Source organism: Pleurodeles waltl, chromosome 5 (genome assembly GCF_031143425.1).
Source record: "Pleurodeles waltl isolate 20211129_DDA chromosome 5, aPleWal1.hap1.20221129, whole genome shotgun sequence".
NCBI classification, from domain to species: Eukaryota; Metazoa; Chordata; class Amphibia; order Caudata; family Salamandridae; genus Pleurodeles; species Pleurodeles waltl.
In genome coordinates, this window is record NC_090444.1 from 1,181,316,054 (window position 1) to 1,181,343,080 (window position 27,027).

The 27,027-nt window shown below is 45.5% G+C and overlaps 1 protein-coding gene across 2 annotated transcripts in view; it reads right to left on the reverse strand.

Annotated features, from left to right (window-relative positions):
• POPDC1 (popeye domain cAMP effector 1) overlaps nucleotides 1-27,027 on the reverse strand; it is a 274,307-nt gene that overhangs the window by 125,184 nt on the left and 122,096 nt on the right. For both annotated transcript variants that reach the window (XM_069235416.1, XM_069235417.1), the window contains exon 3: nucleotides 9,240-9,364. In XM_069235416.1, coding sequence (XP_069091517.1) covers nucleotides 9,240-9,364 — 125 coding nt within the window. The remainder of the gene's footprint in view (nucleotides 1-9,239; nucleotides 9,365-27,027) is intronic.

The window sequence follows — 27,027 nt, forward strand, 5'->3', positions numbered from 1 at the left end:
GCACAAGCTGAATATGTGGAAGAAAATTACTGCCCTCTCCACTTTTTCCATACCTTGCTTTCCTCTAAATTTGTAAGCTGGGTCTTCTGCAGGAATGTGATCCTGATAGCATATTGTCTAAGGAATGTATGTACTGTTTTACCTAGCCGTTGAGGTCTTGTGTGTTCCATGTGACCATTTTCCAAACTTCTGTCAACCTTTGTGGATTTACCAGTTGTCTGCTATTAGACTAAGGGCCTGATTTAGGTCTTGGCAGAGGGGAATACTTTGTCACAAATGTGACAGATTTCCAGTCTGCCTTATTACGATCTCATGATATCATACGGAGATCGTAATAAGTCAGACAAGATATCTGTCACATTTGTGACAGAGTATTCCTTCTGCCAATATCTAAATCAGGCCCTTTGTTTGTTTAGCCAAGATCTTTGTGACTTGTGATGTATCTGCCTATTCCCTTAATTGTATATGTGTATGACATCAGCGATGCATGTGGAAAATTCCCATGTGGGGAGCATATGCACCAGGTATGCATTGTCTGCCTCCCTTTGGATAAACACTCTGTAAATTAACAAACTGGTGTCTTCCACTCTTTGAGTGCACAGGATTTGCCAGCTCAGATACCGATGTCATAAGATGTATATTTTTTAAAAGCAGCCTAATAACTAAGTTAACAAACTGTGAACTCTCAGTATATGGAGTTATGTCTCCCTGGCTGCCATCCTCATCCATTTACAACCATTTTTCCAGTAGACCATCTCCTACCTGTCCTAATCTTCTAAGTGATCTTCCCATAGTAAATGGCTTGCCAACTTCTGGTTCCTGTGAGCCTGTTGACCAGTGAGGGCCCTGTGAGATCCTTCTGTCACAAAGAAGTTGGATAGTCTATGTGGTTTCAAAGTCATGTTAATCCAGGAACACTTCAGGGGAATTCCTTTCTGATTGCTAAGAGAATCCAGTAAATCACAAGCTATTTTGCTGAGACCCGTCCTCCTCATCGTCAAATCAGGCAACCTAGAGGTGAATCAGCCACTAAATGGAGAGTACCTTAGACTTGTGGCCAGCCACCTCCGACTTTAGTTCCACCACAGATTTTTCCCATCTGTACTGTACACTTGTTGACCTTAGACAGGTTCACCCTAAGGAGGTTTACCTTCACCAAGATCATGCTAATCTTGGTTTCTAGGGTTTGGCTGGATCTCTCAATGGCTGCCAGTATCTGGGTCCCTGATGGATCTCTTTCTGCATGCCACTGGCACACTGCAGCCCTCTGGTGCCATGTGCTCTGCCGCCATATTGGTCAATCTTTATTCGTTGCAATGCTCTTGGGACTTTATCCCCCCCCCCCCCCTTTGTAGGCAATTTCATCTGCTACCAGTGGCATTAAAGTTTCTACTTGTGTCACTATGTATTCTAGCTCGTCTTCAGGAGAACCTCTTGTTTTACAGGGAGGAGGCAGGGCTCTTTTATTTTTTTGTTCTAGCCTCTGTCTGCCTTGCCCCATTTTGGCCTCTCTCCATCTCCTGCCTGCCTGAATTGTTAAAAGCATCTTCTGTTGCCTGCTTCTGCTATCTGCGGTACCACAGCTTAGTCTCCAGCTGCCAAGGTTAGAACTATGCTCCCAGCTGTTCCCTTCTGTCACTATGAATAATGTAGGCATATGTTGACATCTGAGACTTTTGTTGCTTTGTTGGGTTCTCAGTGTTCACACTCCCCTGGCCACAGCTGGGCTAATATACGATTCTGGTCTGGCCACTGGTCACTTTTCCACCAGTCTCTGCTTCCCTTTGATACCCTTTCCAACTTCTCATTTGGCCCTTGCATTCCCCCTTTTCATGCCCATGCCCTTGTCTCTTTTTCTCCCTCTAACACACATGGCTCTCCACACACTTGATGGATTGATCTTTGTGATGCGAGTGCTCAAACCATATAATATACTGTACAAGTAGTGTGAAATGCTTGCAGTTGTGTGAGCAATATTCAACACAATTAATTATTCTATAAAGATTTCTGGATTTTCCCACAGAAAATTGTAGCAGTTTATTCTTTGAGCTCCCACAATCCCTAAAAGCTAGCCCATGTAATAAACTATTTCTCTCTAACTGTACATAAAAGGACACTCTCGATTCCCCAATGAAATAGGGTTGGCTGCTTTTAGGTCATGTTAGAACAATGTGGTATTGTGTTCTACAGTACCACATGCTTTCTAGTATTCTGGCTCCCAAATAAAGTGAAATCACGATATTTGAGAAAAAAGCTTTTACAGCTTTCACCTTCGTCACTATGAAAGATAAACAGGAGAAGCTAATACGTTATTCCAGAAGAGCAGGTTCCCTGACTTCAAATCAAAACTTAAAAATCAAAGGATATCAGGTTTTTCAGCTATAGAGAAATGAGAGGAATATCCTATTGATAATACGCAGAACAATAACCTAGATTAAATTTGGTGCAGTCATATGAAAATAAAACGACATTCTGTAAGAATGAAAATGTCACTTACCCAGTGTACATCTGTTCGTGGCATCAGTCGCAGTAGATTCGCATGTTTTGCAATAGCTCGCCATCTGGTGTTGGGCCGGAGTGTTACAAGTTGTTTTTCTTCGAAGAAGTCTTTCGAGTCACGGTACCGAGTGACTCCTCCTTTTGTCTCCATTGCGCATGGGCGTCGACTCCATCTTCGATTGTTTTTCCCCGCAGAGGGTGAGGTAGGAGTTGAATTGTAGTAATAGTGCCCATGCAATGGAGTGACTAAGTATGCACCTATTTAAGGTTGAGATGATACATATATAAATAGTTGAAGGTAACTTCCAAACTGCTACAGGCTCCCGGGGAGGCGGGTGGGCACATGCGAATCTACTGCGACTGATGCCACGAACAGATGTACACTGGGTAAGTGACATTTTCAGTTCGATGGCATCTGTCGCTGTAGATACGCATGTTTTGCATAGACTAGTAAGCAGTTATCTCCCCAAAAGCGGTGGATCAGCCTGTAGGAGTGGAAGTAGTCTGAAATAATGTTCTTAGTACGGCTTGACCTACTGTGGCTTGTTGTGCGGATAACACGTCTACACAGTAGTGCTTGGTGAATGTGTGAGGCGTAGACCATGTGGCTGCCTTACATATTTCTTGCATTGGGATGTTTCCTAGAAAGGCCATGGTAGCACCTTTCTTTCTGGTTGAGTGTGCCCTTGGTGTAATGGGCAGCTGTCGTTTAGCTTTAAGGTAGCAGATTTGGATGCATTTAACTATCCATCTGGCTATACCTTGTTTTGATATTGGGTTTCCTGCATGAGGTTTTTGAAATGCAATAAATAGTTGTTTAGTCTTTCTGATGTTTTTTGTTCTGTCAATGTAATACATCAATGCTCTTTTGACATCTAATGTATGTAGTGCCCTTTCAGCTACGGTATCTGGCTGTGGAAAGAACACTGGAAGTTCCACTGTTTGATTTAGATGGAACGGTGAAATAACCTTTGGCAAAAATTTAGGATTGGTCCTTAGGACGACCTTATTGTTGTGTAGTTGTATAAAAGGTTCCTGTATTGTAAACGCCTGAATCTCGCTTACTCTTCTTAGGGAAGTAATGGCGATGAGAAATGCCACCTTCCAGGTTAGGAACTGTATTTCGCAGGAGTGCATGGGTTCAAAAGGTGGACCCATAAGTCTAGTTAGGACAACATTTAGGTTCCATGAAGGAACAGGTGGTGTTCTTGGTGGTATAATTCTCCTAAGGCCCTCCATGAATGCTTTAATGACTGGTATCTTATATAGGGAAGTTGAATAGGTAGTCTGCAGGTATGCAGATATTGCTGCAAGGTGTATTTTAATGGAAGAGAAAGCCAGGTTAGATTTTTGTAAGTGAAGCAAGTAACCCACTACATGTTGTGGAGTTGTGTGTAATGGTTGTATTTGATTAATATGGCAGTAGCAAACAAACCTCTTCCATTTACTTGCATAGCAGTGCCTGGTGGATGGCCTTCTGGCTTGTTTTATGACTTCCATACATTCTTGGGTAAGTTGTAAGTGCCCGAATTCTAGGATTTCAGGAGCCAGATTGCTAGATTCAGCGATGCTGGATCTGGGTGTCTGATCTTTTGGTTGTGTTGTGTCAACAGATCTGGCCTGTTGGGCAATTTGATGCAGGGTACTACTGATAGGTCTAGCAGCGTTGTGTACCAGGGTTGCCTTGCCCAAGTTGGTGCTATTAATATGAGTTTGAGTTTGTTTTGACTGAGTTTGTTTACCAGGTAAGGAAGGAGAGGGAGAGGAGGAAAAGCGTAAGCAAATATCCCTGACCAGTTCATCCATAGGGCATTGCCTTGGGACTGTTTGTGTGGGTATCTGGATGCGAAGTTTTGGCATTTTGCGTTCTCCTTTGTCGCAAACAAGTCTATCTGAGGTGTTCCCCAGAGTTTGAAATAAGTGTTCAGAATTTGGGGGTGAATTTCCCATTCGTGGACCTGTTGGTGATCTCGAGAGAGATTGTCTGCGAGTTGATTTTGGATCCCTGGTATAAATTGTGCTATTAGGCGAATTTGGTTGTGAATTGCCCAACGCCAAATCTTTTGTGCTAGCAGGCTTAACTGCGTGGAGTGAGTCCCCCCTTGCTTGTTTAGATAATACATTGTTGTCATGTTGTCTGTTTTGACGAGAATGTATTTGTGAACTATTATTGGTTGGAAAGCTTTTAGTGCTTGAAAAACTGCTAGAAGTTCTAGGTGATTTATATGCAGTTTTGTTTGATGTACGTTCCATTGTCCTTGTATGCTGTGTTGATCGAGGTGTGCTCCCCACCCTGTCATGGAAGCATCTGTTGTTATTACGTATTGTGGCACTGGGTCTTGGAAAGGCCGCCCTTTGTTTAAATTTATGTTGTTCCACCACAGAAGCGAGAGGTAAGTTTGGCGGTCTATTAACACCAGATCTAGAAGGTGACCCTGTGCTTGTGACCATTGTGATGCTAGGCACTGTTGTAAGGGCCTCATGTGCAGTCTTGCGTTTGGGACAATGGCTATGCATGAAGACATCATGCCTAGGAGTTGTAGTACCATCTTTGCTTGTATCCTTTGTGTTGGATACGTGCGTTGTATGATGGTGTTGAAATTTTGAATTCTTTGTGGACTTGGAGTGGCTACTCCTTTTGATGTGTCTATTATGGCTCCCAGGTATTGTTGTACCTTGCGCGGCAGAATTTTGGATTTTGTGAAATTGACGGTGAACCCTAGTTTGAAGAGGGTTTGCATGATATGATTTGTGTGATTTGAGCACTCTATTAACGAATGGGCCTTGATTAGCCAGTCGTCTAGATATGGGAACACATGTATTTGCTGCCTTCTTATGTGTGCAGCGACTACCGCTAGACATTTGGTAAAGACTCTTGGTGCGGTTGTTAATCCGAAAGGCAGTACCTTGAATTGGTAATGTATTCCCTTGAATACAAACCTTAGGTATTTCCTGTGCGATGGGTGTATTGGTATATGGAAATAAGCATCCTTGAGGTCTAAAGTTGCCATGTAGTCGTGTAGTTTTAGCAATGGCAATACTTCTTGTAGTGTGACCATGTGAAAGTGGTCTGATTTGATGAAAGTGTTCACTACTCTGAGGTCTAGGATTGGTCTCAGCGTTTTGTCCTTCTTTGGTATCAGAAAGTACAGTGAGTAAACTCCTGTGTTTATTTGTGTGTTTGGCACTAATTCGATTGCATTCTTTTGCAATAGTGCCTGCACTTCTATCTCCAGGAGATTGGAGTGGTGTGTTGTCAAATTTTGTGCTTTTGGTGGTATGTTTGGAGGGAATTGTAGAAATTCTATGCAATAACCATGTTGGATAATTGCTAGAACCCAAGTGTCTGTAGTGATTTCCTCCCATGCTTTGTAATAATGACTTATTCTTCCCCCCACTGGTGTTGTGTGGAGGGGGTGAGTGACATGTGAGTCACTGTTTAGTAGTAGGGGTTTTGGGGCTCTGAAATCTTCCTCTATTCCTAGGGAATTGCCCTCCTCTATATTGTCCCCGAAAACCTCCTTTATACTGTCCCTGGTAACTGGACGGTGTTGCTTGTGAGGTGCTGGCTTGTGTGCTCTGACCCCGAAACCCCCCTCGAAAGGGTGTTTTACGGAATGTGCTGTAATTCCCTCTGCTCTGCGGGGAGTAGAGTGCGCCCATGGCTTTGGCAGTGTCCGTATCTTTTTTGAGTTTCTCAATCGCTGTGTCCACTTCTGGACTGAACAGTTCTTTTTCGTTAAAAGGCATATTGAGAACTGCTTGTTGAATCTCTGGTTTAAATCCAGACGTTCGGAGCCATGCATGCCTTCTGATAGTTACAGATGTATTAATTGTCCGTGCAGCTGTATCTGCAGCGTCCATGGAGGAGCGGATCTGGTTGTTGGAAATGGTCTGTCCCTTCTCAACCACTTGTTTTGCCCTATTTTGTAAGTCTTTGGGCAGATGTTCAATGAGATGTTGCATCTCGTCCCAGTGGGCTCTGTCATAGCGCGCAAGTAGTGCCTGGGAGTTCGCGATGCGCCACTGGTTTGCAGCTTGTGCTGCGACTCTCTTACCAGCTGCATCGAACTTGCGGCTTTCTTTATCTGGGGGTGGTGCATCTCCAGATGTGTGGGAGTTGGCCCTTTTCCTAGCTGCTCCTACAACGACAGAGTCTGGTGGCAGCTGTGTAGTGATGAAAACCGGGTCTGTAGGAGGCGCCTTATACTTTTTTTCCACCCTTGGTGTGATTGCCCTACTTTTGACCGGCTCCTTAAAGATTTCTTTTGCGTGCCGGAGCATACCAGGGAGCATAGGCAGGCTTTGGTATGAGCTGTGGGTGGAGGAGAGTGTGTTGAATAAAAAATCATCCTCGACCTGTTCTGAGTGGAGGCTTACGTTGTGAAATTGTGCTGCTCTAGCCACCACTTGAGAATACGCGGTGCTGTCCTCTGGTGGAGATGGCTTGGTAGGGTATGCCTCCGGACTGTTATCTGACACTGGGGCGTCGTATAGGTCCCATGCTTCTTGATCTTGGTCACCCTGACTTATGGTGGTGTGAGCTGGGGAGTGTGATGGAGTTTGTGCTGGTGAGACGTTAATCACGGGCGGAGGAGAGGGTGGTGGGGTAACTCTTTTCACCACTTTTGGTTGTGGTGTCTGTTCAGTTTGGAACTCCAACCTTCTCTTTCTTCTAATGGGGGGAAGGGTGCTTATTTTTCCTGTCCCCTGCTGTATGAAAATACGCTTTTGCGTATGGTCCACATCAGTTGATTGTAGCTCTTCCTCAAACCTATGCTTTTGCATTTGGGAGGTTAGCGAGTGCTCTTCTGTATAAGAGCCTGAAGCTGGGTCGCTTGCAGTTTGTTTCGGGACCGAAACCCTGTCTGCGTGTTTTTTCGGCTCCGAGGTGACTTTTTTCTTTTTCGGGGCCGAAACCTCTCGGCGTCGATCTTCTTCGGTGCCGCTGTCTCGGCGTCGAGCCGTGTCCACACCAGCATCTCGGTGTCAAGGCTTGTCTCCAGCACTTTCTCGGTCCCGAGAAGGCTGCGTGCCGGTGTCTCGACCGGAGTCGGACGATCTCGGCACTGTTTGGGCCTTTTTCGGTGCCGACGGTCGGTCACCGAATTTATGGGTGGAGCCATGGCCTGATGGCAGTGGCGTCCCCTGGGCCTTGTAAATCTTCCTCTGTGTGGTTTTCGACGTCTTACTCACGGTTTGTGTATCGTCGAATCCTTCGGAGTCCGATTCTTGGATCGAAAAGGATGCCTCCTCTTCTTGTTCCTCGAACTCCCGGTGGCTGTCGGCGCGGACGCCATCTGAAGTCTTCTGGCTCGACGGTCTCGGAGAGTTTTTCGGGACCGGAACGCACGACAGGCCTCGCAGGTGTCTTCGCTGTGCTCAGGTGACAGGCACAGGTTACAGACCAAGTGTTGGTCTGTATAGGGGTATTTATTGTGGCATTTGGGGCAGAAACGGAACGGGGTCCGTTCCATCGGCGTTCTTCAGCACGTGGTCGGGCCGACCAGGCCCCGACGGGGGATCGAAAAACTACCCCGAAGGGCACCGGAGCTCTTCGATCTTCGATCTTCGATGCGGTGTTGAATCTAACTACGCCGATCCCGAACGCAACAATACCGACGAAAATCTTCCGAAATTAGCTAATTTTCCATTCCGAAACTCGGAGCGACAGGAACACGTCCGAACCCGATGGCGGAAAAAAAACAATCGAAGATGGAGTCGACGCCCATGCGCAATGGAGACAAAAGGAGGAGTCACTCGGTCCCGTGACTCGAAAGACTTCTTCGAAGAAAAACAACTTGTAACACTCCGGCCCAACACCAGATGGCGAGCTATTGCAAAACATGCGTATCTACAGCGACAGATGCCATCGAACCTGCAATTTCTAGATGAGACCGTTTACAATGGTCCCATGATAAACTACAACTATTTCATACATTGAAACCTTCTGGAACTCGAAATGGTTGGTATGGGTTTCTAGGGAAAACGCATTTTAATGCCACTAAACATTTCAGAAACCTACGCTTTAGAGAAAGTTGTCTTCGGAAGTTTTGAATGTCGTTTTGAAAATACAGAAGTTTCATTATCCCGGCTAAGCTGTACAGGGGAGCCAAACAGTATATGCCTTTAATGAAAATGAGTTTAAAGGCAGAAACATTACAGACATTTTGCAGATCTGATTTACTTTTGCCAATTCTGATTCTATAATGAACCGTTGTTTGAACAGTAAAATAAAAAATAAGGTTTAAAAACGATAGAATTAATAATGCAGTGATAATCTCATAAAAATGATGAACCAAGACCAGTGAAATACAAACAGAATATTAAAATATAACGGCTATAAATATTTCAAGGGGGCTGGCATTGAAAGAACAATACACATGAAACAATAAGGTTTAAATGACAGAAATTAAATAATCGTCACAGCTGTGCCGCCTGTTATGTCACATGTGATGGCATCAGCAATGTAATCAGGGCTGTCATACGTAGTACAATTTGTTAGACTATGAATGAGCATTCAGTGCTGATAGTAAGTTTTGTGCGAGTTCTAACTTCATTTTCAAATTTACACGCAAGAAATTTCCAGTTATCGAAAGCAAACTGTTCGAAATAATTTTAAATCATTTGTACATCGAACAATATGTTATTTTGGCTTGAAATATTAGGAAAGATATCAAAATATTTCCAAGTTATCATCTGCACTGGACAGAGTGTTAGCAAAATATAGGGGTACTCACCGGTCTCTTCTTATACACCAGGTATATGAAATGCATTAAGTTGATGCATAAGAACACAGAATTCCAGATCATAATATCGATGGCGCATCGATAGAGACTTGCCCAAATGATAAAAAACGTACATCCTATTTAAAAGAAATAACAGTTACAAGCATGTGTATAATATCACTATCTGCTTCTTTATTAATGTCTAGTAAACCACTTCTAAAATTGGGTCTGAGCGACATAGGTACATTTATGAGAAGTTATGACTTGTTACCGATTCACTCACATATCATTTGAGGTGATGGGTAAGGTGTGCCTGCTTACCTTATGCGTGGAAGTGTATGGCATTCCCCTACTTACCTAATCAGAGCATCACATAGTATATATCATCATAGTGTTAGTAGCTTGTGCCACTTCACACATTAATTGCACTTACAATTTCTTTCACCAATAATTATTTTTCCTATATATGCCACACCTTCCTACACACATTTTTAGCAAACTGCATGATGTGCATATAGTTGTGTCAGAATATCGATAGCAAAATAAAGTTTGATGTAAATATCTTACCATAAATATTGTTTGCAAAAATACTGCACATTGGATTTTTTTTCCTCGGGCGATTATATATATGTATATATATATTAGTTTTTAGGACCCAAAACATTTGTCTGACGATACTTAGGCCATGATATTCTGGTACTATACCATACAAGTTGTGTTAATTAGGCACACACAGAATACAGATATGCTACCAGACTGAATTCACCCACGATAGTGTGAATCATGCGCATTTCATCCATGCAGACATTCTGATTTCTTCCAAACTTTAAGCCAGACACCAACCTGATGATAGCCATTCTTGAAGAAACTGCTTCTTCATGTTTCATTTTCTTTGTTGGCATTTGTAGGAGGCAGGACTGGCTTGTAGTGAGTACCAAGGGGTACTTACACCTTGCACCAGGCCCAGTTATCCCTTATTAGTGTATAGGGTGTCTAGCAGCTTAGGCTGATAGATAATGGTAGCTTAACAGAGCAGCTTAGGCTGAACTAGGAGACGAGTGAAGCTCCTACAGTACCACTAGTGTCATATGCACAATATCATAAGAAAACACAATACAAAGATATACTAAAAATAAAGGTACTTTATTTTTATGACAATATGCCAAAAGTATCTCAGTGAGTACCCTCAGTATAAGGATAGCAAATATACACAAGATATATGTACACAATACCAAAAATATGCAGTATAGTATTAGAAAACAGTGCAAACAATGTATAGTTACAATAGGATGCAATGGGGACACATAGGGATAGGGGCAACACAAACCATATACTCCAAAAGTGGAATGCGAACCACGAATGGACCCCAAACCTATGTGACCTTGTAGAGGGTTGCTGGGACTGTAAGAAAACAGTTAGGGTTAGAAAAATAGCCCACCCCAAGACCCTGAAAAGTGAGTGCAAAGTGCACTAAAGTTCCCCAAAGGACATAGAAGTCGTGATAGGGGAATTCTGCAGGAAAGACACAAATCAGCAATGCAACAATGATGGATTTCCAAACGAGGGTACCTGTGGAACAAGGGGACCAAGTCCAAAAGTCACCAGCAAGTCGGAGATGGGCAGATGCCCAGGAAATGCCAGCTGTGGGTGCAAAGAAGCTGCTACTGGACTGTAGAAGCTGAAGATTCTGTGGGAACGACAAGGGCTAGGAACTTCCCCTTTGGGGGACGGATCCCTCACGCCGTGGAGAGTCGTCCTGAAGAAAGACTGCAAACAAGCCTTGCTAGCTGCAAGTCGTGCGGTTAGGGTTTTTGGATGCTGCTGTGGCCCAGGAGGGACCAGGATGTCGCCAATTGCGTCTGGGGACAGAGGGGGCGTCGAGCAAGACAAGGAGCCCTCTCAGAAGCAGGCAGCACCCGCAGAAGTGCCGGAACAGGCACTACGAAGTGGAGTGAAATGGTGCTCACCCTAAGTCGCACAAAGGAGTCCCACGTCGCCGGAGGACAACTTAGAAGGTCGTGCAATGCAGGTTAGAGTGACGTGGACCCAGGCTTGGCTGTGCACAAAGGATTTCCGCCGGAAGTGCACAGAGGCCGGAGTAGCTGCAAAAGTCGCGGTTCCCAGCAATGCAGTCTGGCGTGGGGAGGCAAGGACTTACCTCCACCAAACTTGGACTGAGGAGTCACTGGACTGTGGGAGTCACTTGGACAGAGTTGCTGGATTCAAGGGACCTCGCTCGTCGTGCTGAGAGGAGACCCAGGGTACCGGTGATGCAGTTCTTTGGTGCCTGCGGTTGCAGGGGGACGATTCCGTCGACCCACGGGAGATTTCTTCGGAGCTTCTAGTGCAGAGAGGAGGCAGACTACCCCCACAACATGCACCACCAGGAAAGCAGTCGAGAAGGCGGCAGGATCAGCGTTACAGAGTTGCAGTAGTCGTCTTCGCTACTTTGTTGCAGTTTTGCAGGCTTCCAGCGCGGTCAGCAGTCGATTCCTTGGCAGAAGGTGAAGAGAGAGATGCAGAGGAACTCGGATGAGCTCTTGCATTCATTATCTAAGGAATCCCCAAAGACAGAGACCCTAAATAGCCAGAAAAGAGGGTTTGGCTACTTAGGAGAGAGGATAGGCTAGCAACACCTGAAGGAGCCTATCAGAAGGAGTCTCTGACGTCACCTGCTGGCACTGGCCTCTCAGAGCAGTCCAGTGTGCCAGCAGCACCTCTGTTTCCAAGATGGCAGAGGTCTGGAGCACACTGGAGGAGCTCTGGGCACCTCCCAGGGGAGGTGCAGGTCAGGGGAGTGGTCACTCCCCTTTCCTTTGTCCAGTTTCGCGCCAGAGCAGGGCTGAGGGGTCCCTGAACCGGTGTAGACTGGCTTATGCAGAAATGGGCACCATCTGTGCCTATGAAAGCATTTCCAGAGGCTGGGGGAGGCTACTCCTCCCCAGCCCTAACACCATTTTCCAAAGGGAGAGGGTGTAACACCCTCTCTCTGAGGAAGTCCTTTGTTCTGCCTTCCTGGGCCAAGCCTGGCTGGACCCCAGGAGGGCAGAAACCTGTCTGAGGGGTTGGCAGCAGCAGCAGCTGCAGTGAAACCCCGGGAAAGGCAGTTTGGCAGTACCAGGGTCTGTGCTAGAGACCCGTGGGATCATGGGATTGTGCCAACTATGCCAGGATGGTATAGAGGGGGCAATTCCATGATCATAGACATGTTACATGGCCATATTCGGAGTTACCATTGTGACGCTACATATAGGTAGTGACCTATATGTATTGCACGCATGTAATGGTGTCCCCGCACTCACAAAGTCCGGTGAATTGGCCCTGAACAATGTGGGGGCACCTTGGCTAGTGCCAGGGTGCCCACACACTAAGTAACTTAGCACCCAACCTTTACCAGGTAAAGGTTAGACATATAGGTGACTTATAAGTTACTTAAGTGCAGTGTAAAATGGCTGCGAAATAACGTGGACGTTATTTCACTCAGGCTGCAGTGGCAGGCCTGTGTAAGAATTGTCAGAGCTCCCTATGGGTGGCAAAAGAAATGCTGCAGCCCATAGGGATCTCCTGGAACCCCAATACCCTGGGTACCTCAGTACCATATACTAGGGAATTATAAGGGTGTTCCAGTAAGCCAATGTAAATTGGTAAAATTGGTCACTAGCCTGTTAGTGACAATTTGAAATAAATGAGAGAGCATAACCACTGAGGTTCTGATTAGCAGAGCCTCAGTGAGACAGTTAGTCATAACACAGGTAACACTTTCAGGCACACTTATGAGCACTGGGGCCCTGGCTGGCAGGGTCCCAGTGACACATACAACTAAAACAACATATATACAGTGAAAAATGGGGGTAACATGCCAGGCAAGATGGTACTTTCCTACACAACCCCCCCCCCAAACGAAGGACAATAAGACTAGCCATGACCTGATGAGTCTTCATTGTCTAAGTGGAAATATCTGGAGAGTCCATCTGCATTGGAGTGGGTGCTCCCAGGTCTATGTTCCACTGTATAGTCCATTCCCTGTAGGGATATAGACCACCTCAACAATTTAGGATTTTCACCTTTCATTTGTTTTAGCCAAAGTAGAGGTTTGTGGTCTGTCTGAACAATGAAGTGAGTGCCAAACAGGTATGGCCGCAACTTCTTCAGTGCCCAGACCACAGCACAGGCCTCCCTCTCAATGGCAGACCAACGCTTTTCTCTAGGGGTCAACCTTCTACTAATAAAAGCAACAGGTTGATCCTGGCCCTCAGAATTAAGTTGTGAAAGGACTGCCCCTACCCCTAATTCAGATGCATCAGTTTGGACAATGAATTTCTTGGAGTAACAGGGGCTTTTCAGGACAGGTGCAGAGCACATGGCCTGCTTCAGCTCCTCAAAAGCTTTCTGACAGCTAGCTGTCCACAATACCTTTTTAGGCATTTTCTTGGATGTGAGGTCATTAAGAGGTGCTGCAATGGAGCCATAGTTCTTAATGAACCTCCTATAATACCCTGTGTGGCCTAAGAAGGCTCTCACCTGGGTCTGAGTAGTAGGGGGAACCCAATCTATAATAGTTTGGATTTTCCCCTGAAGTGGTGCAATCTGTTCTCCACCTACCAGGTGTCCCAGATAAACCACCTTCCCCTGCCCTATCTGGCACTTTGAAGCCTTGATAGTGAGGCCTGCCTTTTGCAGGGCCTCCAAAACTTTCCATAGGTGGACCAGGTGATCATCCCAAACTGGAGCTAAAGACAGCTATATCGTCCAGATATGCTGCACTAAAAGCTTCCAGCCCTTGCAGGACTGTATTCACCAACCTCTGAAAAGTGGCAGGTGCATTTTTCAATCCAAAAGGCATTACTGTGAATTGGTAATGGCCTCCAATGGTTGAAAATGCAGTTTTTGCTTTTGCATCTTCTGATAATTTGAACTGCCAATACCCTGCAGTCAAGTCAAAAGTGCTTAGATACTTGGCAGATGCCAGTGTATCTATGAGCTCATCTGCCCTGGGTATAGGGTGAGCATCAGTTTTGGTTACGTGGTTGAGACCTCTGTAGTCTACACAAAACCGCATTTCCTTCTTTCCATCTTTGGAATGAGGTTTTGGTACAAGTACCACAGGAGAAGCCCATGGACTTTCAGAGTGCTCAACCACTCCCAGTTCTAACATTTTCTGCACCTCTTGCTTTATGCAGTCTCTGACATGGTCAGGCTGCCTATAGATTTTACTTTTGACAGGCAAGCTGTCTCCAGTATCTATAGTGTGCTCACACCAAGAAGTGGTACCTGGCACAGTAGAGAAGAGTTCAGAAAACTGACCCAGGAGATTTATGCAATGGTCTTTCTGCTCAGCAGTAAGACAATCTGCCAAAACTACACCTTCCACTAGAGCATCTTGTTCTGTGGAAGAGAAGAGATCAGGGAGAGGGTCACTCTCTTCTTCCTGTCCCTCATCTGTTGCCATGAGCAGGGTGAGATCAGCCCTGTCATAGTAGGGTTTCAGGCGATTGACATGGAGCACCCTAAGGGGACTCCTGGCAGTGCCTAAGTCAACTAAGTAGGTGACTTCACCCTTTTTCTCAACAATTGTGTGGGGTCCACTCCATTTATCTTGGAGTGCTCTTGGGGCCACAGGCTCCAAGACCCACACTTTCTGCCCTGGTTGGTACTGAACCAAAACAGCCTTCTGGTCATGCCATTGCTTTTGGAGCTCTTGGCTGGCCTGAAGGTTTTTACTGGCCTTTTTCATGTACTCAGCCATCCTTGATCTGAGGCCAAGTACATAGTCCACTATGTCTTGTTTTGGAGCTTTTAAAGGTTGTTCCCAACCCTCCTTAACAAGTGTTAGAGGACCTCTCACAGGGTGTCCAAAGAGGAGTTCAAAGGGGCTGAAGCCCACTCCTTTCTGGGGTACCTCCCTGTAAGCAAAAAAGAGGCATGGTAAAAGGATATCCCATCTCCTGCTGAGTTTTTCAGGGAGTCCCATAATCATGCCTTTGAGAGTTTTATTAAATCCCTCCACCAGTCCATTTGTTTGTGGATGATAGGGTGTAGTGAACTTGTATGTCACACCACACTCCTTCCACATGGCCTTTAAGTAAGCAGACATGAAATTGTTTCCCCTGTCTGATACCACCTCTTTTGGGAAGCCCACCCTGGAAAATATTCCCAGGAGGGCCTTTGCCACTGCAGGTGCTGTAGTGGTCCTTAGAGGAATAGCTTCAGGATATCTTGTAGCATGGTCCACTACCACCAAGATAAACCTATTGCCTGAAGCAGTAGGAGGGTCAAGGGGGCCAACTATGTCAACCCCTACCCTTTCAAAGGGAACCCCAACCACAGGCAGTGGAATAAGGGGTGCCTTTGGAGTGCCACCTGTCTTGCCACTGGCTTGACAGGTTTCACAGGACTTACAAAATTCCTTTGTGTCCACTGACATTCTAGGCCAATGAAACAAGGGAACAAGTCTGTCCCAAGTTTTCATTTGTCCCAAATGTCCAGCTAGGGGAATGCCGTGGGCTAGAGTTAGGAGGAACTTTCTGTACTCCTGAGGAATCACTAACCTCCTGGCAGTTCCAGGTTTAGGATCCCTTGCTTCAGTGTACAAGAGGTTGTCCTCCCAGTAAACTCTGTGAGAGTCACTGACATCCCCATTAGCTTGTTTGACAGCTTGCTGTCTTAGACCCTCTAGTGTGGGACAGGTTTGCTGTGCCACACTCAGCTCCTCCCTGGCAGGCCCCCCTTCACCCAAAAACCCAAAAGCTCAGCAGTGTCTGCTTCCAGCTCCTCTGGTGTAGGTTCTGCACAGGGTGGAAATTCTTCATCCTCAGAAGTAGAATCCACTGTAGAGGGAGGGATAGTAGGTAGTGTTTTACTTCTACTAGCCCTAGCTTTAGGGAGCACTTGGTCCATTGTTCCAGGATCCAAGTCACCCTGTCCTTTTTGCTTTTTGGCCTGAGCCCCTGTCAAAGCAAAAATATGCCCTGTGATGCCCAGCATTGCTGCATGGGCCTCCAACTCCACATCTGACCAAGCTAATGTCTCTAAATCATTTCCAAGTAGACAGTCTACAGGTAAATCTGAGGCAACCACAACTTTCTTTGGACCAGTAACCCCCCCCCTAGTTGAGATTTACAACAACCATGGGGTGGCTAAGTGTGTTGTTGTGAGCATCGGTTACTTGGTACTGGTGACCAAGTAGGTGTTGTTCAGGGTGGACCAGTTTCTCTATTACCATTGTGACACTGGCACCAGTGTCCCTGTAGGCCTGAACCTCAACACCATTTATTAGGGGTAGTTGCTTGTACTTATCCATGTTAAGGGGACAAGCAACTAAATCAATAGCCCCCTCAGAGACTAACACAGCCTCTGTGGTCTCCCTAACAAGACCAGCCCCAACTAAGTTACCAAAAGTGAGCCCAGCTACTCCCTTGGATTGGCTATTAGTAGGTTTGCTCCCACCACCACTGCTATTAGTAGGGACACTAGGTGTAGCAGTAGGGGTTGTAGTGGTAGGAGGCTTGGTGCTTTTCTTTGGACAACTGGGATCTGTTGTCCAATGGCCTTTTATTTTACATAAATAGCACCATGGTTTCTTTTCTTTGTTTTGATTTGAAGAGGATTTGGACCCACCACCCCCACCAGAGTGTTTTTGTGGGCCTGATGAAGACTCATTTTTAGATTTGTCCCCACCCTTGTCAGAAGACTTACCATCCTTATTCTTATTGCCATCTTTGTCACCCCCTGTATGAACTTTTCTGTTCACCCTTGTTCTGACCCATTTGTCTGCCTTCTTTCCCAATTCTTGGGGAGAGGTCAGATCAGAGTCCACCAGGTACTGGTGCAACAAATCAGACACACAGTTATTAAGTATATGCTCTCTCAGGATCAAGTTATACAGGCTTTCATAATCAGTAACTTTACTGCCATGTAACCACCCCTCCAAGGCCTTCACTGAATGGTCAACAAAATCAACCCAGTCTTGTGAAGACTCCTTTTTGGTCTCTCTGAACTTCATCCTGTACTGTTCCGTGGTTAAGCCATAACCATCCAGGAGTGCATTCTTAAGAACTGCAACATTATTGGCATCACTTTCTTTTACAGTAAGGAGCCTGTCCCTACCCTTTCCACTAAATGATAGCCATAGGATAGCAGCCCACTGCCTTTGAGGGACATCCTGTACAACACAGGCCCTCTCAAGTGCAGCAAACCACTTGTTAATGTCATCCCCCTCCTTATAAGGGGGAACTATCTTGTGCAGATTCCTGGAATCATGCTCTTTTGCAGGATGACTATGGGGAATACTGCTGCTACCACCATGGGTTTCTAAACCCAATTTCTGTCTTTCCCTTTCCACCTCTAAGGACTGCCTATCCAAATCCAGCTGTTGCTTCTTGAGCTTCAGTCTGGTTTGTTCCACTCTCAATCTATTGAGCTCCCTTTCTAACACTCTGTCATCAGGGTGGGTGGGTGAGGCATGTCTAGAGACAGAAGTATGCTGAGATAGAACAGAAGGAGACCTGGCCCTAACAGAAGGCACCCTAACAGCTTGGCTAACAGAAACAGCACTTCTACTATGATGAGAAGGAATACTCTTACTGTGATGTGAGACCACACTATCTGTATGATGTGACTCAACAACAGTACCAACTATGCTAGGTGGCTTGCTAGGGGGCAGGCTTGGAAGTTTCCCTCCCACTTCTTTTGCTAGGGGTGCCCCAGAATCAGAGTGGGAACCATCAGCTAACCTTTCAACAGTTGTGCCAGCTCTGGCCTTATCCTGTTCAACAAGCATATTCACTAACAGTTCTCTAGGGGGATTCTTCCCTACACTTAAACCTCTTTCTATGCAGAGACTCCTTGCTCCTTTCCAGCTAAGGTGATCATAAGCAAGTTTGGACAGATCAACAGTTTGGCCTGTGCCAGACATTTTAGAAAGTGTTTAAGTGATAGAAAAAAGGAAGAAAAAGTTTTTCAGAACTTTTAGAAAGACAGAAAAAAAACTTTGTAAACTTTTAAAGAACTTTTTAGAAAGTTTAGAGGTACTTTTCAGCACTTTAGAAAAGAGGTGAGAAAAGAAATGCAAAACTTTTTGGTTAGGTGTACATACACTGAACTTGTTTTGTATATTTTTCTCTTATGAAAAGTACAATGACAAAAGTGGTAAGTAGTTACAGAGCACTTATCCCACCACTGCACAATCAATGTAGGAGGCTGGACTGGCTTGTAGTGAGTACCAAGGGGTACTTACACCTTGCACCAGGCCCAGTTATCCCTTATTAGTGTACAGGGTGTCTAGCAGCTTAGGCTGATAGATAATGGTAGCTTAGCAGAGCAGCTTAGGCTGAACTAGGAGACGAGTGAAGCTCCTACAGTACCACTAGTGTCATATGCACAATATCATAAGAAAACACAATACACAGATATACTAAAAATAAAGGTACTTTATTTTTATGACAATATGCCAAAAGTATCTCAGTGAGTACCCTCAGTATGAGGATAGCAAATATACACAAGATATATGTACACAATACCAAAAATATGCAGTATAGTATTAGAAAACAGTGCAAACAATGTATAGTTACAATAGGATGCAATGGGGACACATAGGGATAGGGGCAACACAAACCATATACTCCAAAAGTGGAATGCGAACCACGAATGGACCCCAAACCTATGTGACCTTGTAGAGGGTCGCTGGGACTGTAAGAAAACAGTTAGGGTTCGAAAAATAGCCCACCCCAAGACCCTGAAAAGTGAGTGCAAAGTGCACTAAAGTTCCCCAAAGGACATAGAAGTCGTGATAGGGGAATTCTGCAGGAAAGACACAAATCAGCAATGCAACAACGATGGATTTCCAAACGAGGGTACCTGTGGAACAAGGGGACCAAGTCCAAAAGTCACCAGCAAGTCGGAGATGGGCAGATGCCCAGGAAATGCCAGCTGTGGATGCAAAGAAGCTGCTACTGGACTGTAGAAGCTGAAGATTCTGCGGGAACGACAAGGGCTAGGAACTTCCCCTTTGGAGGACGGATCCCTCACGCCGTGGAGAGTCGTGCAGAAGTGTTTTCCTGAAGAAAGACCGCAAACAAGCCTTGCTAGCTGCAAGTCGTGCGGTTAGGGTTTTTGGATGCTGCTGTGGAACAGGATGTCGCCAATTGCGTCTGGGGACAGAGGGGGCGTCGAGCAAGACAAAGAGCCCTCTCAGAAGAAGGTAGCACCCGCAGAAGTGCCGGAACAGGCACTACGAAGTGGATTGAAACGGTGCTCACCCGAAGTTGTACAAAGGAGTCCCACGTCGCCGGAGGACAACTTAGAAGGTGGTGCAATGCAGGTTAGAGTGCTGTGGACCCAGGCTTGGCTGTGCACAAAGGATTTCCGCCGGAAGTGCACAGGAGCCGGAGTAGCTGCAAAAGTTGCGGTTCCCAGCAATGCAGTCTGGCGCGGGGAGGCAAGGACTTACCTCCACCAAACTTGGACTGAAGAGTCACTGGACTGTGGGAGTCACTTGGACAGAGTTGCTGGATTCAAGGGACCTCGCTCGTCGTGCTGAGAGGAGACCCAGGGTACCGGTGATGCAGTTCTTTGGTGCCTGCGGTTGCAGGGGGACGATTCCGTCGACCCACGGGAGATTTCTTCGGAGCTTCTAGTGCAGAGAGGAGGCAGACTACCCCCACAGCATGCACCACCAGGAAAGCAGTCGAGAAGGCGGCAGGATCAGCGTTACAGAGTTGCAGTAGTCGTCTTCGCTACTTTGTTGCAGTTTTGCAGGCTTCCAGCGCGGTCAGCAGTCGATTCCTTGGCAGAAGGTGAAGAGAGAGATGCAGAGGAACTCGGATGAGCTCTTGCATTCGTTATCTAAGGAATCCCCAAAGACAGAGACCCTAAATAGCCAGAAAAGAGGGTTTGGCTACTTAGGAGAGAAGATAGGCTAGCAACACCTGAAGGAGCCTATCAGAAGGAGTCTCTGACGTCACCTGCTGGCACTGGCCACTCAGAGCAGTCCAGTGTGCCAGCAGCACCTCTGTTTCCAAGATGGCAGAGGTCTGGAGCACACTGGAGGAGCTCTGGGCACCTCCCAGGGGAGGTGCAGGTCAGGGGAGTGGTCACTCCCCTTTCCTTTGTCCAGTTTCGCGCCAGAGCAGGACTGAGGGGTCCCTGAACCGGTGTAGACTGGCTTATGCAGAAATGGGCACCATCTGTGCCCATGAAAGCATTTCCAGAGGCTGGGGGAGGCTACTCCTCCCCAGCCCTAACACCATTTTCCAAAGGGAGAGGGTGTAACACCCTCTCTCTGAGGAAGTCCTTTGTTCTGCCTTCCTGGGCCAAGCCTGGCTGGACCCCAGGAGGGCAGAAACCTGTCTGAGGGGTTGGCAGCAGCTGCAGTGAAACCCCGGGAAAGGCAGTTTGGCAGTACCAGGGTCTGTGCTAGAGACCCGTGGGATCATGGGATTGTGCCAACTATGCCAGGATGGTATAGAGGGGGCAATTCCATGATCATAGACATGTTACATGGCCATATTCGGAGTTACCATTGTGAAGCTACATATAGGTAGTGACCTATATGTAGTGCACGCGTTTAATGGTGTCCCCGCACTCACAAAGTCCGGGGAATTGGCCCTGAACAATGTGGGGGCACCTTGGCTAGTGCCAGGGTGCCCACACACTAAGTAACTTAGCACCCAACCTTTACCAGGTAAAGGTTAGACATATAGGTGACTTATAAGTTACTTAAGTGTAGTGTAAAATGGCTGTGAAATAACGTGGACGTTATTTCACTCAGGCTGCAGTGGCAGGCCTGTGTAAGAATTGTCAGAGCTCCCTATGGGTGGCAAAAGAAATGCTGCAGCCCATAGGGATCTCCTGGAACCCCAATACCCTGGGTACCTCAGTACCATATACTAGGGAATTATAAGGGTGTTCCAGTAAGCCAATGTAAATTGGTAAAATTGGTCACTAGCCTGTTAGTGACAATTTGAAAGAAATGAGAGAGCATAACCACTGAGGTTCTGATTAGCAGAGCCTCAGTGAGACAGTTAGTCATAACACAGGTAACACTTTCAGGCACACTTATGAGCACTGGGGCCCTGTCTGGCAGGGTCCCAGTGACACATACAACTAAAACAACATATATACAGTGAAAAATGGGGGTAACATGCCAGGCAAGATGGTACTTTCCTACAGCATTTTTGCCCGTTTTCGAGGGGATCCCCCTTTCTCAAGTCACTTATCTCCCTTCTTGCCCTGTAGTTTTTCCTCTCATCTATTTCTATTTTAATGACTTGTAGAGCGCATGGCTGCCCAACAAAGGCTTCCCAGCTCTAGTGCACATTACCTCCAAGGAAGGCCATTAAGAGTCAGCTCTTAATTGTAAAGGATCCCCCTGAAGGGCTACGAGGAAGATAGAGAGAGAGAGAGAGAGTGTTCAATATTTTGGGTACTAAATATCTAAATGAGTGACCCTTCCTGCCTGGCCCGACAGAAGTGTGGAACCACAGCTAATCTCTGATTACACATGCACAAAGCTCTAGCAGTCCTGCCTGGGTCAGCGATTTATAGGTGTAGGAGAGGGCTTTAAATTTAATGTATTTCTCAACTATGAGCCAATGAGGATCGTGGCGCTGTGATGAAACATGGGCCCACCTAGTAAGGTGGCCCAGGAGGCAGGCAGGAGCATTCTCAAAGTTTTTCAAATAAGTTTTGTTCACTCTGAGGTAAAGCACATTGCCATAATTCACCTGAATGAAGAAGATGAGGTGTTAATAAGTGGCTGAATAATAGTGCTTTGGTTGGAAGCAGGAAAATACTAAAGAATCTTCCTCAAACCTCAGAGGAGCCCAAAGAAGTGGGACATTAACTTGTTAATCTGAACATTGAACAACAGTTTGCTTTCCGACCAGAATCCCAAAATCTTTAAAGAGTGTTTGGGCTTCGGGACAGGTCTAAGTTGTTCCAGCCACCAGTGAGGTCCCCATAAGTTATGATGATTCCCCGCTATCAACACCTCTGTTTTGCTGCTATTGAGTTTAAGGCAGGTAGTGCCCCTCCATTGCGCTTGTGCTACAGCCACATGATGTAATTGTTTTAAATTGAAGGAACGAGTTGCCTGAATCTGGGGACAATGACATGATAATATGTGGATCATCTGCATACGAGAATATTGAGCACACAAATGCTTCAAAAATGTCTGCTAGCAGATGAACAGAGAAATTTAAAAGCATGGGGCTCAGAGATGAGCTTTCAACACCATTTTGTTGAAACATAAGGTTTGGAGGCTACCTGGAACAAGTGCTTGTCCAGAAAAGAGATGTACCATTGATGTGTTTTGCCATAAATCCCGGCTTTCCTCAATCTCTTCAGTAGGACAGCATGTGGTATGATGTGAAAGTGGCCCTCAGATCCAACAAGATGAGTGCTGCCATTGTACCCCTGTCCACGATCATTTTAATATCTTCCGTGATACCAAGAAGCGCAGAATTAGTAATGTGACATGGGTGTCCACTTGATTGAAAATGATGGAGGTGGTTACGAGATTTCAATCTAACAAATGCCAGGTAATATGTTTTGCCAAAATTTAACTTTCACTGGCAGGAGAGAGAGAGGGTGCAAACTCTTGAGTTTTGTTGCATCTAAAGCAGGCTTTTTAAGCTGGGGCAATACAATTGCACTTTTCCATTCTTGAGGGACCATAGCAAAAGAGATCAATAGATTGAAAAGGTCAATAAAAATGGAAAATAACACAGGACTACCCATTTTTAGGATCACAGGAGGTGAGGGGTCTAATGGTGACCCAGACTGAATGGAGGTGGAGTTGGTAAAGGGGTATAGTCTGATTTATGAGGGGTAGCATAGGCATGTTTAGTATGGTTGTAATGTTAGTAAGAAAAGCTGCTTACTGGTGTAGTCAGATTTTTTATTATCATTACAGAAATGCCACTTTTAGAAAGTGAGCATTTCTCTTTGCTTATGACTGGTGTTTTACAGCTTGACTCCAATCCACGTCTGGGCAGAGTGACAGTTGGGCTTTGTGCATACTTTTCAGACAGCCTATAGACAGGGAGGGTGGAGGTGTCACAGAGGTGCATCTGCATTTTAAATGGTCTTCCTGAGCTGACAGAAGGGGAGGCAGGGCACACTTGCAACTGTAAAGACTGTGCCCTGGCCACACACAAAGTCTGTTTGACGTTGGAGGTGCCTTCATCTTGACAACAGGTACTTTTGAATGGACATATACTGTGCTAATGTTCCTTTTATGGGCATGCTGGGACTGGTATGTTAACCTGTTTCTTGTATGATGGGCCATATATTTGCTAAGGTCCTTTTATGGGCTATGCTGACATGTTTTCATGACTTGCCATATGTTTTCTAATGTCCTGGGATGGGCTTATATGATACTTCTGTGACAAGTGCATTTCTATAGTAATGTTTAGCTGACTACTGCTTATGTTGCAGAATAACGAGTAACCTGTGTGTTATATGTGGCTACTGCTGATTTCTGCAGAGTAACAGTATTGTATAGTGTTCTGACAACTGCTTGGGTAGCAGGGTATCACTGACATGTTGTGTCTGGTCTAATAATGTTGTGTACAATACAGGTTATTTTTTATATAACTTGGTGTTGTGTTTCCTTTGTGGGGCTAGTGCGTCACATGTGTTGTGTGTGTTGTGAAAACGCTTTACACATTGCCTCAAGGACAGGCCTGACTGCTCGTGCCAAGATACCAAGGGGGTGAGCAGGGGTTTACTTGGGTGTGTAACTCCCTCGCCCTGACTAGAGTGGGTGGGTTCTGCCTGGCTTAGGTGCATGCCCTAGCCAAGCAGAAAACCCATGTCTAACAACTACCATGTAGGGATAAGAGTGCTACACTTCTCAGATCAGCCTTTTCCTTTTTAGGCCTCATGCTCCCAAATCCTTGCATTGGCCTCGTGAATGCAGTGTTCTCAAAAATCGGTCTTGTTGATTCCAGAGCCAACAAATACCAGGTAGGTCAAAAGACTGTACTCAGACCTTGTTCACAGACTTTGCACAAATAAACTAACACACATTTTAATAGATAAGAATAATATTTTTATTTTAACGGTTGAGAAAATGTGTCCCAGATATATGCAATGGTGATGGACAGTCTCAACAGATTTCCAGTTTTTAATTTAAACAAGGGAAAAGTATGTTGTGGTGGAAAACAGAGTACTAGAGCAAGAGTCAATTCAACATTTCTCACAATGAACACGACCAGGAGCAATTTCTCTTGTGTTGGCTTGAAGCCGTGCTTGTCTGCGAAACACAAATTCATCATCATGGGCATTTGTGCCAGGCCAATATACAGGGAGTGCAGAATTATTAGGCAAATGAGTATTTTGACCACATCATCCTCTTTATGCATGTTGTCTTACTCCAAGCTGTATAGGCTCGAAAACCTACTACCAATTAAGCATATTAGGTGATGTGCATTTCTGTAATGAGAAGGGGTGTGGTCTAAAGACATCAACACCCTATATCAGGTGTGCATAATTATTAGGCAACTTCCTTTCCTTTGGCAAAATGGGTCAAAAGAAGGACTTGACAGGCTCAGAAAAGTCAAAAATAGTGAGATATCTTGCAGAGGGATGCAGCACTCTTAAAATTGCAAAGCTTCTGAAGCGTGATCATCGAACAATCAAGCGTTTCATTCAAAATAGTCAACAGGGTCGCAAGAAGCGTGTGGAAAAACCAAGGTGCAAAATAACTGCCCATGAACTGAGAAAAGTCAAGCGTGCAGCTGCCACAATGCCACTTGCCACCAGTTTGGCCATATTTCAGAGCTGCAACATCACTGGAGTGCCCAAAAGCACAAGGTGTGCAATACTCAGAGACATGGCCAAGGTAAGAAAGGTTGAAAGACAACCACCACTGAACAAGACACACAAGCTGAAACGTCAAGACTGGGCCAAGAAATATCTCAAGACTGATTTTTCTAAGGTTTTATGGACTGATGAAATGAGAGTGAGTCTTGATGGGCCAGATGGATGGGCCCGTGGCTGGATTGGTAAAGGGCAGAGAGCTCCAGTCCGACTCAGACGCCAGCAAGGTGGAGGTGGAGTACTCGTTTGGGCTGGTATCATCAAAGATGAGCTTGTGGGGCCTTTTCGGGTTGAGGATGGAGTCAAGCTCAACTCCCAGTCCTACTGCCAGTTCCTGGAAGACACCTTCTTCAAGCAGTGGTACAGGAAGATGTCTGCATCCTTCAAGAAAAACATGATTTTCATGCAGGACAATGCTCCATCACACGCGTCCAAGTACTCCACAGCGTGGCTGGCAAGAAAGGGTATAAAAGAAGGAAATCTAATGACATGGCCTCCTTGTTCACCTGATCTGAACCCCATTGAGAACCTGTGGTCCATCATCAAATGTGAGATTTACAAGGAGGGAAAACAGAACACCTCTCTGAACAGTGTCTGGGAGGCTGTGGTTGCTGCTGCACGCAATGTTGATGGTGAACAGATCAAAACACTGACAGAATCCATGGATGGCAGGCTTTTGAGTGTCCTTGCAAAGAAAGGTGGCTATATTGGTCACTGATTTGTTTTTGTGTTGTTTTTGAATGTCAGAAATGTATATTTGTGAATGTTGAGATGTTATATTGGTTTCACTGGTAATAATAAATAATTGAAATGGGTATATATTTGTTTTTTGTTAAGTTGCCTAATAATTATGCACAGTAATAGTCACCTGCACACACAGATATCCCCCTAACCTAGCTAAAACTAAAAACAAACTAAAAACTACTTCCAAAAATATTCAGCTTTGATATTAATGAGTTTTTTGGGTTCATTGATGTTGGACTTTTGCTTATGCAGGGTCATCCCCAGACTTTTTTGCCTCCTGCCTCCTATATTTTTCTGACATGTTGCTGTTGGCTTTTCAACTCTGAGCACTTTACCACTGCTAACCAGTGCTAAAGTGCATATGCTCTCCTGTTTAAATTGGATGTAAGTGGTTTATCCATGATTGGCATATTTGATTTACTAGTAAGTCCCTAGTAAGGTGCACTAGAGGTGCCAGGGCCTGTAAATCAAATGCTACTAGTGGGCCTGCAGCACTGGTTGTGCCACCCACATAAGTAGCTCTGTAATCATGTCTCAGACCTGCCCCTGCAGTGTCTGTATGTGTATTTTTACACTGTAAATTCGACTTGGCAAGTGTACCCACTTGCCAGGCCTAAACCTTCCCTTTTCTTACATGTAAGGCACCCCTAAGGTAGGCCCTAGGTAGCCCCAAGGGCAGGGTGCAGTGTATGGATAAGGTAGGACATATAGTAATGTGGTTTATATGTCCTGACAGTGAAATACTGCCAATTTCGTTTTCACTGTTGCAAGGTCCGTCTCTCTCTCATAGGATAATATGGGGGCTACCTTTAAATATGATTAAAGTGTAGATTCCCCTAGAGAGTAGATGGACAGGTGGAGTTTGGGATCCCTGAACTCACAATTTAAAAATACATCTTTTAGTAAAGTTGATTTTGAGATTGTGCGTTTGAAAATGCCACTTTTAGAAAGTGAGCATTTTCTTGCTTAAACCATTCTGTGACTCTGCCTTGTTTGTGGATTCCCTGTCTGGGTCAGTTTGACAGTTGGGTTGTTTTTCCCCTCACACCAGACAGTGACACAAAGGGAGCTGGGGTGTGATCTGCATTTCCTGATTAGCCATCTCTGCTAGGAGGGAGGGGTGGAGTGGTCACTCTCATCTGAAAGGACTGTGCCTGCCTCTGACAATGCTGTCTCCAGCCCCCTGGTGTGTGTCTGAGGCCTTGCCTGGGCAAGGCAGGATTTCACAAGAAGG